Below are 16,028 nucleotides of genomic sequence, written 5' to 3' on the forward strand. Positions count from 1 at the left end.
CCTCTTACTCTTGCAGTTAATCATCGTCAGCTGTCAAAGAAAAGGACAAGAAGATTTAATATTCTACAGATATTTTATTGAAGAACAGTTTTTTCTTTTGTTGCATGACATACCTTTTTTAAACAGTAAAATAAGGAAATTTTTACTCCATAAATAACACAAATTAGCCCTTATATCTCAGTCCAGCCAAAATCTGTGTAAAATAGTTAGTTCTATATTTACATTCTGTACCAAAATAGGAAACACATGTTCAAGGTCAGCCAGTTCTCTCAAAACAGTTGTTTTATCTCCAAGGTAAGCTTCACTTTAAAAAGGTAACATTTGCACTTTGGAAGTCTGGTAGTGTAAGATCATGTTATTCAGTGCACAAACAGCCCCAAATCCTGCAGAGCAGTACATACATGCAAGCAGGCACCCACACATCCAAACAAGCTAAAAACAGGGATTCAGTCTTGCAGGGAAAACACCTTGAGCTGCTCAGCTGGCTGAAAGTCACTCCTTGGAAATGTGGGGAAGGACAGATGTACACCTCCCTCTCTACTGAATATCATGAAGCAGAAAGATTTGCAGGACAGGAAGATTTAAAAACAACTGGCCTCATAAGGGATTGTGGATATGTCTGCTCTCAGACATCACTCTCCCCAGTTCGTGACAGCTCAGCAGAAAGAATGAGCTGTATTGGGCTGACAGTCTATTAATGGGGGATATAATTCTCTTTCAGTAATTAACCTACATCAAGGGCCATGACTGTATCCCAAGACCTCAGCTCATTTGAGGAGAAATGAATTGCTGCTTTTCCTTGTGATTTTACTTGCTGCATTCTCCAGCCAAAAGCTCTCCTTCCTCCTTGTAATTGCAACGCTAGAAAAAATGTGCTCCTAAAAGATGACTTGCTTCAACTTCTAATTGAAATTATTTGAACTACTGGGACCAAAAAAGACTGCATGACTAATTTACTCTCCTAAGCAAACATGAAATATTTTTTTTAAATTATGAAGTTAAAACTGTGGACACTATATACTGAAAATGTTTCTGTTACAGATGAGCAAACTCATGCATCTCAGCACAACTTCCAGGGCTCCTGCTGCCCAGTCTTTGGTGGAAACACAAAGGCTTAAATGGGCTGCATTTCCAAGTTTTCACACTTAAGAGATGCAATAGGAGGGACTGGTCATGTGTGGTCAGGACACCTAGCACAGCAAACTTTGCATTTATTTAAAAGAATTCTGAATTTTATGGCAGAAACTACACTTAAGGCTACATAACTGATCTGCTTAAGCTACAATTTTAGCTGTGTTCTATGCTCAAAAATGGCTTATGCTTCCAACTGTAGTAATTTTACTCTTAAAAACCTGAGACACGATTTTACTTAATTCATGTTAAGATCTGGAAGTTCACAGCAGGGTAAAAGCGGAATGCAAAGACAAACAGAACTGAGGTAGTCAGCTTTACTCAAATATTCTGTATGACAGCTACCAGTTCATTGCCACTTTAAGTTGACACATTCCCTGGCAGTTCCCACAAGGCTACAGCTGCTATCAGCTGCTAACACCCTGGTGGGATAGAAGATGTTGCATTTTTCTGACTAAAGTACCTTCCACGCCCGACCCCCCAAAGTCACGTCCAGTTCTGCAGTTCACAGGCAGCTGAAGGGCTGCACAACAAAGAAATTACAACTGAAATCTCAGATTATTAAGGCAGTAGCAGTTTTACTTCACTGGATTCACTGATGCAGCTGCTTAGCAGGTAGTGGTGAACCTGACCACAAGAGCTCCAACAGGCTGATAGATTTTTTCCCCTTTCAATACAAAGCACTACATCCCCTTTCTTTAATTAATGCATACAATTCAGAAGTAGGTAAGCATCAATTTTCTAACCCATCTTTCAGTTAATTCTCAGGAAGAGAGATTAAAAGAAGAAAAGCCCTCAAGATAAACAACTGTGTAGAAGATAAAAATATTCCATTAAATATGACAAATCTCACACTTAGACAGGAGACCAGCATATCAAATACTGAGCACAATAAATTAACACCAGTTAAAAAGTTTAACAGTTATAAAGTTAACCAGAAAGTTCAGACAGTGCAAACATTTCACAGTAAGAAAAAATAACCAGCAATTTCTTTTCAAGTATCAAAAGCATTGTTGGTGAGTGATACCATTTCAACTGTATTATTGCACAACAGACAAAAAATACAATATCAACCTCTGGGACCTAAGATGCATTCTCAGACCTTTATGTTTTCCAGGTAACAGTTTACATCGACCGTTTTGTGGATATATTAAAATAATTAGCCTTCACTTATCAATCTGAGCGTTTAATAATTCCATTTGGACAATTTTAAAGCATTTGAGTCCTGACTTGTATTGCTTCTCCGAGACACTGATTTAAGGCTAGCCTAGGCCTTGTGTAATTCACAGCTTAACCTGCAGTTAAGAAGGAGAACTAGCCCAGTGCAAGGTGCTCTCAACTGTGATGTCTTTAGACAGTTTAAGGTTGCACCTTACTGCCTCAGCAGTGTCATAACAGTTTCCTTAAATAAAAAAATAATAATAAAAAAACCCAACAAAACCAAGTCCAGTAGGCACAAAGAATTTCTTACAATCATGATGGAAGTCCTATTATTACAGTATAATTGTACCTAAAGTTTTACTCCATCTCCCTACTTTCCATTCAGGAAAGGGATCCAGTCACTGACAATTATAATGCCACAGAACATTTAGGAAGCAGAGTAACCTCATCTTTCTCCCTATATCTGCATTTTTTAGTGCAATGGACACGTCTGCTCCCTTAAATTTAACACTTTTCCAGGAGTGAAAACTGTCCTAAAAGGACAGACAGTGGATTGAACCACAAAGAGTTTCTTTACCTCTGAACAGGATTATTTGTAAACACATTATAGTCAGAAATAAATAGAAACAAGGGTCCTATAGAGCAGCTGTCCTTATCTTGACAGATTTTACTCATTTCCTTCCTCATGTATTTTGTCATCAAGTGATTAATATTGTAGCAAGGTGTGCCCTCATGTGGCTCAAACCATCTGATTCTCAGCTTACCACAAATACTCAAATAATCCATAGTATTTACATGTCCAAAAAGAGTAGAGGGAAGAAAAAAAAGAAAACAGATTAGGCTTTCCTTCCACATTCAATATAGTTTTTGGTCTAGAGACATCAGCATGATCCTGTAAGATTATAGCTGCCATTGCTACTGATTTGCTCTTCAACAAGAAGTGAGAACATCTTCAGTAATGTTCATACTAGTTTTGAAACAATAATGCCATTATTTTGAGAAACAAGCCAACAAAAGAAAAAATAATCCTAAATTCTATCCCACATTTACAGTCTGAGTATCAGTACTGAAATGCATTTGCCTAACAACTCTAGAGGGTATTCAAATGTGATGTATTAAATTTCACAGTAGAACTGGCACACGTTAAATGAAAATGGGATTTCTAGACAGTAGTACTGGTTACCAGTCTGAAATTCCATTTTGTCTATGTAGGAAGATGTAATAAACCCCAAGAATTAGCTGCTTTACCTAGTATGAATTCTGAGGGGGCTCAAAGCTGCAGAATACAGTTGTGGAGGCATCTGCCAGCCACTGGTTTATCCAATGACATTCTTTCCTCCTCCACAAAATTGTAAGAATGAACAAAACAAAAACAAATCACCAGCCTCTTTAGGCCTTGGTTATCAGCAGTGATGACAACTGATTTTACATGGCTTTTGACTAAACCACTGAGGTATATTTCCAGCTTGAGGATGCTTTGCTACCACAACAGACATAACAAAAAAAACAGCCCTCAGGTCTATTACAGAAGAGTTCTCATTTCAAATCTTGACTGAGCTGCCAGGTAGTTTAACACAGTTGGCAAAGTGGATCTTGTTACTGCATCAAAAAACCCATAGGTTGCAATTCAGGAAAATACTGGCACTTATTGAGATAACAAGGTAAATTTTCCTCCTCTCAAAATTCTGCCTGCTTTTGTCAACACCTCCCTGACTACTGTGTGCAGTGATACTTGCCAGGGGAGATGAGGTTCAGCAGGAGAGAGCTGCTGCTGAGACAGAACCCCCGTGCTCCACAGCAAGGAGTGCAGCAGGATGGGTGTTATCTCAGAACTTCTTCTTGCCCCAAGCTCAAGTCTATGCACAGAGAAACAATCCTGTTAGCAGGGGAACTAAGTTGGCCACCAGCAGCCAAAGGGTTACAACCAGGCTGGATGAGCAGGAGCATAAATCTAAAAAAAAAAAAAAAAATTATAAATTTTACATTTAAAGACACGATAAATAACAAAGAGAACAATAAAAACCACCAAAGAGTTAAAACAAACTTCTTGACAAAACATTAACTGGAATTTAGTGAATTCAGCTTTTTACCTTCCTCAAAAAGAAAATTGACTCTGATCTTTCTGCATTACAACATGAACATTATCAATAGGAAGGCATAAAAGTGAGATTTCACTTTCCACTGAGGTGATAATTTTTAAGATTATAATCACAATATGGCCTTCAAAACACAGGTCAGATTTCCTGGGAAATTCCCATGCTAAAGCTAGATTTCTGGGATGATTACCAGGAGACATGAAATGAAGGCGTTATGTTTCAGACACATTTCTGCTGTGTTAGTCACTATTCTGCACGACTGCACAGCAAAACATACCACACCTTTGCTATTTTCCCTTACCTCCTACACCTGGGATCTTAAAATAGCCACAGCCTTCCTTTCCTGTTCTGGACAGAGCTGACACAAATCTTTGACATTTTCAGATATTTAATACTGAAGTTTCACTTCAGCAAAAAAGGCAACCTACCAATGGGTGCAGCTCTTGTTAAGTTAGAAGCTGGAGGATCCCTCTCTGGGGGACAGGAGTCACAGAAGTCTGAACAGGCTGGGCAAATCAGATTGCCAACGTGTACCCAGCCGTTCATCTGAATGCTCACAGTCAGCACCTGGCCTGAGCGGCTGCACAAGTATGCAGTGTCCTTGACCCACACGTGCAGCCCTTGTGGAGAACAAGACACCTTAAAATAAAAGAGTAAGAGTCAAGTCTGTATTATGATTTATCACAGCATGTTGAGATGGCCACAATACACAGAATATCATCACACAATTACAGAAGGCTTCAACCCCTACAGAGTAACACCAGACCACTTCAGAAGGCTTCAGTGTCTGCCCTCCTTCTTTAGCCCAACCTTTCATACCCCCCATGTTCATGCACTGCACCTGTGTGCCCTCTGTTCCCTTTGGTGGTTGGTTGGGCACTCCATGGCTCATTGCTGTCAGTGCTGTTCACCTGCTTTTCACAGCTGCACCCACTGGGGATGAGGCTCAGACCCACTGCCAATTACCACAAACTGTGCACTTACAGTGATTTATCAGAAGCACAGATTAACTGCAAGTATTTTAATGCAATCTGAGCAACTACGAGATTCAGGAATGCTTCAAAGCACTGACTATACTCTTTTTGTGCAATTACGCAGATCATCAGCTGAGAATGAGTAAAACTTGGCTTCTGCTAATGACCACTTTCACAGAGTTGTGCAGTTACTGAACGTGACACGCTTAGTGAGAGAGTCCCAAAGAAAATGAGAAGTGACATGTGCACAGTGCTTTCCACCTCTGAAAAATCAGAGAAACTAATTAATATTAAGCTTCAACAACAGAACATTTCATGGGAGTATTCCTTCCTAGCTGAAGATAAAGTGCCATGGGATAAGACAGATGATGTCTTTAGTGAGACTGGAAGCCATCCCAGCAGCCACACAACTATCTAAACTACAGGCCTATGTCTGGAAGATTGTTTTCAGAGTATGTTATATGATCCACAGATTACAATGCAGGTGAAAAGTTCTAACAGTCGCCACCTACATTTTAAGCCTGACTTTTCCCTTTGGGGTTATCAAAAAAGAAAATCCACCAAAACCCCAACAAATACTTACTTGATAACATCCACTACCCCAGTCAGGGTAACTGAGTTTCCTCCTGCACTGTTCCATAACAAAAGCAGATTTCTGAATAAGACATACAGAGTTTGGTCCATATTTCTCTGCACCATAGTTTTTGGTAGGATCTAAGGTAGAAAGAAATATAGTGAATTACAAGTTAACCAGAGGAATAGAAAGCTCACATCAATTTAAAAGGCTATCTAATCAATATCTCCACATGCAATTCAAAGTTTAATTTTGGACTATTTCATACCCTGAATTATTATCAATTTGGGATTTATACTGTCTTGAAAACAATGTGGGAAGAAACACAAGATTTAAGAAACAAACAAAATAATCAACTAACCACAAAAAAACCCACAATGAGCAAGCACTTTCCATCAGAAAGTGGTTATGTTTGCCCTCAGGGAATGCCAGCTGTAATTGCTGGTTTGAGGGCAGAGGGTGTTTGTTTTTGAGACAACTGCAACGGCAGGTAATAGACTACAGCATTCTGGAGCTCTGCAACACTGAACATCCATGCATTACATTAGGAGACAAGCCCATGTTCTGGTAACTCACAAAGACCCTGGCCTTGAACAAAAAACCTACAAAGTGAAAAGTGCAATCACATTTCAGAGACTCAATAAACAGCCCTGTCCCCCACCGCCACTCCTTGTCTTGTATTTGGGTCACTTGGGGTAAGTATCTGTTCACTCCTCATGCCATTCCTGCATTAGATATGTGAGTTTGCCTCAGGTGTACACAATAGTTGTGCTATGCTTCTTGCCACAGCACAGTGTTTACACAACTGGTGGTGTGAAACTTCATGTGTGAAAAAATTCACATGCAATTAGTTTGAACATGCAGCAACTCCATTCCAAGTTAACAAATGCAATCTCTGCAATACCACCCCGAAGTCCTGAATACTGACCTGGCTGGTTTTCAATTATTCTGCAGTCTGAACTGCGTTGAAATTCACCACTTAAATGCCAGCTGAATTCCTGACTAAAGGGACAATAGTCAGCAATTTCTACTGAACCACCATAGTAAGGCAATTCTTCTGCTGGTACTCCATTAAGATTGTCAAAGTACTGCAAAACAAAATACAGTAGTGAAGCAGTTTGGCAAAGGCAAGAGTACAGCTGTTTTTTAAATAGAGCAAATCACTACAGCTGCAGGAACATCAGCTGTTACTACTCAGGAATGCTATTAACAGCACCTTACAATATCCATGAACCAGATGAGCCAGAAGTATTTAAGAATACGTAAATAATGCAAAGATTCATATCTGCATGTATCACTCCCAGCTTCTGCCCCTAATTCCCCTCTTTGTAATAATTACATTCTTTGGGATGTAAACAGAACAGTGTGCAGTGACAAAGGGCAGAAGACTGGGGGAAGATATCCCTCAAACTAGATATTTTGGGGGATTTCTGTTTCACAGCAACATTTCTATCTGGTATTTGGCTAGATAGCCAAGCAGCATAATTTATTAAGATCACAAGGGACTTTTATCAGTTTTCCAACTCTTTGTAATAAACTATGTAGACATTTTTCACAGTATCTACTGTCATCTGATAGTTCAAAGTAAAAAAACTGAAACAAATACAATCATCAGGCTGCAAAGCTCAACAATGAAAACACTTCAGTTATTTTTAAAGTAGGATGCATTATACCTGATATTCCTGAGGTAACTGCTTTGGAAACTTCTGCAAGTTGCACACTGCTACTGCTCTTTGGTCCTGTCTGCAGGTTAACTGCAAAGGATTACTCCTCAAAGTGTCGCAGTATGGACTGATCAATTGCTTCCTCAAAAACAAAAAGCAAACAAACAAAACCAGAATAAAAATAATATCAGATCAATTAAACTGCTTTACATAAGCAGCCTGTCAAGACTGTTTGTTCCCATTCTCCCCTAGACTCAATCAATCACACAAAGAAGCACTGACTTCTTCTCTGGAGGCTAGTTTTTCTTATCTGTCTGGTTTTGACCTTTCTGATTTAAAGAATATCAAGCCAGCAAACAAAGATACAATGCATTCACCTATTTAGTTTTAATGACACTGCTTTGTAAACTTTAAAGAACAAAACATATAAGCAAAACAGGTCCGCTATGCAGCTGTGTCCTAGAAATGTTTGAGGATTGTAAAGAACAAACAAGGTCGTAAGGAACAAACAAGGCAAGCTGTGTATAAGAAGGCAAACATTTTAGAGTAAGTCCTACCTGTCCTCTCTAAAGTGCAGCCTTCTCTTAGTGTAAATGCATTCTACACCCTGCTTGCCTCTGTATTTATCATAATTAGGTGGGATGCAGGGCAGTATTCATTTTTCATCTCTACCAACCTCTACCTCTTTTTACTGAGTTACATTTGAAGGATAAATGTAAACAAGCATCAGGGTTTCCTCTTTATTTTTAAACTTTTCTTGAAAGACTGTATTCTTACTTTTGTCTCTTCTGGTCAATCCAGAATTTGCAGCTCTTCATTACAAAGTCACAGCCTTTATTGCGTCCCCAGTCTAATTTCTCTGCCATGCTGTAATTTGCTTTATACCATCTGTAAAAGTATTTTGAAATGAGAATATAGTTACTTCAAAAATTACTGTTCTGATTAATAAAGCAGCAGTTCAAAGAATTTTATATTATGCCTTAAGGTTTTCAAATTAAGAAAAAGGGAAACTGCCTCCCCTTCTGCCTATAGGAAAATACATTATGATTTCACTATTTTTCAAGTAATAATGAACTAGAAGAAAATTTTGTGATCTGCAAAGGAATAATGTATACAGAAAGATGAAACCTTAGTCAATTTCTGCTTTCTATCTGCAAGAAGAGCTGAAAAAAATCAATATGTATTGCTTGCAATTGAAAGAAGACTTACATTAAGACAAAAAGTAAATAGATAGTACAAACAGCACTTTGCATTGCAATGCCTGGCTTTTTAATGCTGGACTAAAAATGGGTTTTGAAAGACATGAAGAAAAAGTAACATAGAAGGTATGACTCCTTATCTAATGTAAAGCTAATTATGCTGATCATCTACTCTGCTGCAGAGGGATAAGTACAAGTGCATCAATTTGAAATAAAATCAAGTGCAATGCAAACCAAACAAAATGAACCAAAACCCACCCTCCCATTCTTAATTCTTACCCTGTGTCTTCCATTAATGCTAAGGTGATCCTGGAAAAGACTCGATTCTGAGTGTGGGATCCAGTCATTGCTTCATTCTGAAAATTACCAGTTATGATTGGTAAGCCACTCAAAATCATTATTGTAAGAAAATGCTTCTTAGGAAAAAGCATTTTATTTCTTTTCTCTTTTTGTAATTGACAATCAAATCCCATACTCCATGAAAGGACTGTCCTTCAGCATTTCTCTTCTTGTTTACCTTACTGCATAAAACAATTACTAGACAATGTAACTCTGCCAAAAATTTCACACAGTGCTAAGTTACAAATAAAAATTAGCTTAAATGTTAAGAGGGAAATAAGTGTTTCCTTGGTCAGGCAAGGTTCTGGAGGAGCCAGGGCAAAAGCTAAAGCCAGAGCACATGAAAAAAGATGAAGTCAAGGTAATAAATAGAATGATGAAGTATTTAAGAGGCAGAGGGCCATAAAACTCAATTGACTAAAAGGAATACCCGCTTTGCCCTGAAACGGGAGCAAACCTTCTCAAAGGGTAAATGGCAGACAGGAGTAACAGACATTTAGCTTTTCAGTAACACTTGATCTCATACTCTGAGACTTAGCAAGAAAGCTAAAAGACAGATGTATCTAGAAATTGGACCTCTAAATATTTAAATATCAAGTACTATTTGTGAGGTATTTCAATGTTGTTTGATATTCCTGCATTTTCAAGGCTCCAATAGGTACCACAATAAACCTAAAAATCAAGGCACAGGGAGCAGACATTTCCACATTCCCTTCCATTCCTAGTATCAGCACAAACCTCCAACAACCTCTTCTCCCAGTGATTGAGCTCAGTACCCATGCCACCTTGATTTTCAAGCTCCATTCCCTCTAGAATTGGACAATTAAAATGTTTTCGGGCTTCTTCCTAGAAAGAAAACATTTCAACACAGCTCTCAAAATACAGTTCTAGCGCTCTAGAATTACCTATTAAAAGTATTTCAGCATTTCTTTTTCTACCGTTTTGTTTTCTACTCAGAGGCTGACTAAGCAAGCACCCCAACAGCAAGGCTATCATACTATCTACTCATCTCCTTGAAATAAATGAGCAAAACCAGGGTAATTAATCCATGTTTGCTCTATATACTGTCTTAGATTTAAAACAAAAAGATTATTTGTGGCCAAATGCGATTAACACTATGACTTATTTCGAAATCCAATTTGTTAACACTTGAACATATGTTCTGTTGGGGGCACAAAGAGAGAGTCTGATGCGTGGGAAGAAAGAAAGACTTCCAAAAATCCTTGAGGAACTTCTTTTTAAACATGACAAAATATTAATATTAAAGGAGCAGGAGATGTCTTAAGTCTGTAGGAAAACATCTGAAGAGTAGGATTAAGGAATTTCTTCAACATCAGTTTTGCTTGACCTTCCAGTCCCTTCATTTTCTCTTACTATGTCAATTTATTTATTTTATACTGTCACCCATTTTCTACTTTAGCTACACCCTCTCAATTACACAATGTTAATGGCATGGGCTTTGGGCCATACTTTCAGGGAAGGGCATTCTTCAAGGATTAGAAATATTTATGACTCAAGGATGTCCTGGCAACCTTGGCATACAATGCTTGAAAGGTAATGCACACTTACGACCACCCGAGGTGTCACCAGGAGATGAACAGCATGGCGCAGCATTTTGCCACCACGTATGTCCCACAGCCTCACAGCTTTATGAACAACTTTATTGCTCCACTGATACAAACCTAGGCTGTAAGGAGAAGGTTTGGTTACAAATCCTTCCCACAAAGACATGTTACTGTACAAAGATCTATCTCCATAAGAAACAGATGCATGGATAATCTCTATACTCCCTCATGCTTTCTAAATTTAAAAATTTTATTATGCAGCATTTCTCCTTTTTAAGATGTGTTTATTAAACACGCAACTGATTTAACATGGCAAAGTAAGATTAGTTATAGACTCAAGGCACATTTTCTACAGTTACCAAAAATGTAAGAAATTAAATAAAACCCCTCTGTATTGCTATTGTAAAAAAACTCTCTACCCTTCCATCTCCTAGAATAATATCTACAATACAGACTAAAAAAACAAAAAAAAATGCAAACTGCTCATTCTGTAACAAATCAGAAAATTCACACAGCACATTACACACATTGTCCGTTCTGCATAACCATAAATCTTAAAAATTAACTGCACTGACATTAGACAGCATGGCTAATTGTAAAGCTTACCTTCCAGCCTTCTGATAAATGAAATCCTGTCTTAGTTTATAGTATATGTGGATAATATAAGTGCTTAATGGCAATGTAAAGAAAGACTAGAGAGACACCACATACCACTGTTTGAACATTATAAAGGAAAGTCACTCTAATAATGAAGTTGGATTTTAACAAGCAAGAACACATCCTAAAAAAGCAACATGAAAACATCCTTCATTGGGAGTACCAAGAGGTCCAAAAAATACCTTTCATTAAAAGGAGGAAGTCCATCTGCATATCTTGGTGTCAAAGGTTTTCCATCATCATCACGATAAAATGCAAACAGTCCAGCAGAGAAACCCTTCAAGTCAAAAAACAAGCACATGGAAACCTTTGGTAAGACATTCAGACATTCATATACAAAGTCAAACACCATGAAAGAGTCCCCACACCCACCAGAGACACACTGGAAGTACAACACTCCAAGGCAATTAACACAAATTGAAGGAGGCAAAGCAAGAGCTTTCCTCCACCAAACATCCCTCTCTTGGCAACAAGCTGGAGGCATGTGAGCAAGCAGGCACCCATTTCAGGGCAAGGTTTTATCAACCCTTACCAGTGCATGGATTATCTCATGTTTCACTGTAGACAACATGCCAACAAATTCCTGAGCTTGTGTTGAAATCATGTTTGGACACAAGTTAGCATATCCTGCTATTGGCCTGGAAGAGAGTTTTAAAGTTAAATGGTTTTTGGTAAAATATTACAAAATTAAAGTAATTATTCACTTGAAGCAGCAGAAGATCTAAAGAAGATACAGACTAATATAAAAATATGTCCTTCCCAATAATTTATAAATATCTGTTAACAACACAGTGCCTAGTTTACTGTTGGGATGGGGAGTGGTGGAATGGAGTCAATCAATCAATCTCTATATTCAGTATTCTGGACATGTGTCAGTGACAACAGAACAAGGGACCTGAATTTTAGGTATCTTAGGGAGGTATAAAGACTGTGACAGTGACTACAACTGAATGGAAACAAAATATAAGTAGGAACTTGCATTCTTTAAGTTTGTGAAATCATGACATTCACCTTAAGAGAAACAGGATCTTGATAAAAAGTTTAAGCATTAATAGTGGAGGATCAGCTTTGAGTCCTGTGACTCAGCTCTGGAAGTCAAGCACTATTTGATGGGTTTGTGATTTTACATAAATGCAGTGCTTGTCCATGATGGCACTTCCCTTGTTATACAACAAAGGCAAACAATCAAATTCCACATCTGAACAATCAAGTAACTTGAAAATTTAATTAAAAAGAGAGTTTGCAACAGAGGGAATACTTGCCTGTCCATTTCAGCTTCCAGCTGGCAGTAGGCTGCATATGCAATGATATTTTCATGGCCACACCTGTCAGTAGTGAGAGCACTGACGTAGAGCACAAAGTCAGCATCTCGAACCCCTTCGTGCTCGGGTGAGCCCGTGGGCCTGCGGTGCCACTCGCTGTCATTGTACACCCTGCATTGCTGTACAGTGTTCAAAGGCAACAATTAAAATACTCCCCTTATCACCAAAATTCTGCATGACGCAATTCAATGAGCTTGAAGCCGAGAATAAATCCTAATAGACAGCAGAAGATAAGGAAACACCCTGTGAAGAACAGCAAACAAAACCAGAGCCAAGGAATAACTTTCAAATTACTAACTCTTATGATTTAGTAGACACAAGGAAGGTGGCAGCTTTAAAAAAACAAATAAAAAAAAGCCTGTCAAGCTTCCCTGCATTTCTTAGAAATTTAATTAGAATTAGGATCCTGTATTTCTTTTAATTGTTTTTTTTAAATCTTGGCTCGCAAAACTAGTACACGTAAGTAACAATAGCATTTCTCATGTAATCTATCTTTTTAATGATACAGTTGAAACTTCCAAGTTAAAGAAAGAAAATCAGAAATCTACTGATCACATACTGTAGTTGAATAAAGAAAACAAGTCTGAAGCATTTCTTGCATTATACCCCTGAGTCAGTGAATAACCTTTTCAAACAAGGTCTTCAAAAATCAACTATTAACTTTGTGAAATTCCAACTCATTGACCAAGGTGAATAACAAAGTGACTATTTAGCAATTTAGCAAGCTCCAAATCTCATCTTCTTTGTATAGGCCATTAGAACACAGGCTCAGAAAATAGTAACCAGTTCCTGTTTTGGTTTTTGTGTTTTTGTTTTGGTTTTTTTTAAATTTGAGTTTGGATCAACAACATAAACTACAGAAACTCACACTTATTTATATTTTTCTATTCCTTCATTCAGACTTAGTGATCTCCAGCAAACAGGTCATTTATGCACAATTACCAATATTCACTTTTTCATTAATAACCATAAACAGTAATATTTCAAAGATTAGGAAACACTTGGACAGCTGAGCTTACCTGGAGGTGTTTCTCAGGAACTATAACTGGCCCACACCTTGTATGGTCTGCACAGGCTTTTTGGCAATATCTGTGAGGGTCAGCTTTCCTCCTTAAATATTGGTTTGTCACACATTGCCTTCAATGAAACATGAGACAGTCAATGTTTTTATTATTAAAGGAGAACTATAGAATAGTTTACTGCACTCTGTTGGTATTAGATATAACTTTCACTGTGAGAATTGTTAATTACCTTACCAGGGAAGACATAATGCTTCCAGTTGTTAATCTACAGGCTCAAAGAGAGATTAGAACCAGATTCATAAATGGGGGTACACATAAAGAGAACTGGCAGCACGTATAGCTGTGAAAATCTCTGCAACAACAAATGCAGGTGTTGCTTCTGGAAGACTGGCAGATTTGTAAAAGAGCATCTGCCACTGCCGCTGGATCAGATGGGTCACTGATCTGATTCAGAAGGGCATTTCCTACACTCTAATCTTCTTTTAAAGCCTATGCAGCACAGCGTTACATATCAAATATAGCAAGTGATTTTTCATCAGACTTTCACACACCTGCTTAGCAATATAGCACCGGCAGATTTGCGCACTTGAAATGTCTTCTCCAAATAAGATATTGCTTGTGGGAAGAGTTTGTTCTGAAAAGAGCAAAAATCAGAGTCACCCAGGGGCAGTGCAGACACAGCTCACCCCAAAGGCATTAACTGTCAAGTTACACAAAATTTGCTAGATACTGTGGTATATCGCAATAGGGGAAAGTCTGACTCCTGAGAAGTTTCAATTATTATGAACATATTCAGGAAATACTTTGTTTCAGTATTCCCATATGCTGTTATTGGAATGAGAAAATGGGAAGGAAAACAGTATTAATTAGAATATTCAGTTTCAAAGAGGCTTTTAAAAACTATATACACATTTGTCACTGATACTTTTGCACCTTGGGATATAGCAAACACCATGCAGGAGAAGTTTGGAATTATTTGTTATGGAGGCGTAATCTATACACAAAGCTTTGGTTTCCTGAACTAGAGGAATACTAAATTGCTGGCATTCAAGGTTTTAGTTGAACTGGTCTCAATTTCGTCTATATTACATACAAACAAAAGGGGGAAGCAAATATAACATACCTTTATAAGGCGTCTTTTCTCAGGCAGCAAACTACATTTAAAAAACAAAACAAACAAGCTTTAGTTCACGTTTCCATCTCAGCCATAAGAAAAAAAAAATCTGCCACACCATTATACTCACTCCTCAACACTTCTGTCATATACAATCTTTATTCTCAGCTGTTGATCCACGTTTCTCTTCGAGACGTGATTTTCCTTTAGAGGAACTTGATAGACGACCTGGCAGGGAGAGGCACGATGCTGGATGAGGCAGCGCACCCCGCGGCCCCGGGCCTCGGCCCCTGCCCGCCCGGCAGCTCCGCTCCGTGCCGGCCCTTCCCGCCCTTCCCGACCCTTCCCTCGCCTCACTGGGACGCTCCGCGCCCGCCCGCCGCCGTCAGCGCCCACAGCCGGGGCTGCGGGGCCACACCGGCACAGCCCGGCCCGGAAAAGCCGAGCAGGAACCGATCCAACAGCGGCAACAAGGGAGCCTCTGCCCCCAGCACCCCTCGCGGCCGCCTGAAGACCCCCGGCCACCGCACCTGGTCGCGGCTGGGTACGCGGTGGTGGCAGGAGGAGGAGGCGGAGGTGCGGGGGGGCAGCGGCAGGAGCAGCAGCAGCAGCCCGGCGATGAGGGCGGCGAGCGGCGGGCGGCAGCAGCGGCTGGGCCGGGCGCGCCCGCCGCCCGGCTCGGCGGCCATCTTGGAGTGCCCGTCCGCCGCGTCGCCATGGAGGCAGCGCCGGGGGAGCGGCCTCCGCCAATGGGCGGGCGGAGCGGGCGGGCGGAGTGGGCGGGGCGGGAGCGGCAGGCGCTTTTGATTGGACACGGCGCCGCGAGGGGCGGGGTCAGCGCTGAGGGGAGGTGGCGGGGGCGCGGCCGGAGCCACAGGAGCGGGACCCGTGAGGCCCAGCGCTGCCCGGGGCCGCCAGGCCGCCGCCAAACCATGCCCCCAGCGCCACTTCCACACGGATGTTGAACGCTTCCACCGCCTCCCCGGGCAGCCCATTCCAGTGCTCGACCACCCTTTCTGGGAAGGAATGTTTCCCAATGTTCTACTTAAACCCTTGAGGCCGTTTCTTACCCTGTCGCTCGTAACCTGGGAGGGGAACCCGACCCTCACCTGGCCACAACATCCTGTAGACAGCAACAAGGTCCACCCGAGCCTCCTTTGCTCCAGACTGAGTTTCCCCAGCTTTGTTCCCTCCTCTGGACACACGCCAG

The 16,028-nt window shown here is 40.1% G+C and overlaps 1 protein-coding gene across 1 annotated transcript; it reads right to left on the reverse strand.

The window, feature by feature from the left end:
* Positions 1 to 37: 37 nt before the first annotated feature.
* LMLN (leishmanolysin like peptidase) lies at positions 38 to 15,813 on the reverse strand. Its single transcript, XM_039702209.1, has 17 exons — positions 15,349 to 15,813; positions 14,949 to 15,046; positions 14,828 to 14,858; positions 14,256 to 14,338; positions 13,702 to 13,819; positions 12,623 to 12,801; positions 11,893 to 11,998; positions 11,543 to 11,637; positions 10,708 to 10,825; positions 9,877 to 9,984; positions 9,079 to 9,155; positions 8,378 to 8,488; positions 7,610 to 7,742; positions 6,865 to 7,024; positions 5,946 to 6,076; positions 4,817 to 5,027; positions 38 to 4,243 (listed from the first exon to the last, which is right to left on the reverse strand). The coding sequence occupies exons 1-17, from the start codon at positions 15,811 to 15,813 to the stop codon at positions 4,149 to 4,151; spliced, it is 2,319 nt and encodes a 772-aa protein (XP_039558143.1). The 3' UTR covers positions 38 to 4,148.
* Positions 15,814 to 16,028: the final 215 nt, after the last annotated feature.

This window comes from Passer montanus, unplaced genomic scaffold, assembly GCF_014805655.1.
Source record: "Passer montanus isolate IOZ18808 unplaced genomic scaffold, ASM1480565v1 scaffold1, whole genome shotgun sequence".
NCBI classification, from domain to species: domain Eukaryota; kingdom Metazoa; phylum Chordata; class Aves; order Passeriformes; family Passeridae; genus Passer; species Passer montanus.

What these genes read in the sequence shown, in the direction of transcription:
- LMLN (XM_039702209.1), bottom strand. Translation starts at nt 15,813, where the DNA reads ATGGGCTGCCCGGGGAGGCGGTGGAAGCGTTCAACATCCGTGTGGAAG. An exon ending in AATAATTGAAAACCAGCCAG is followed by an intron (nt 6,077 to 6,864) that starts GTCAGTATTCAG and finishes TTTCTACCTTAG; the next exon opens with ATCCTACCAAAAACTATGGT. An exon ending in AACAAGAGCTGCACCCATTG is followed by an intron (nt 4,244 to 4,816) that starts GTAGGTTGCCTT and finishes TTTTTTTTTTAG; the next exon opens with ATTTATGCTCCTGCTCATCC.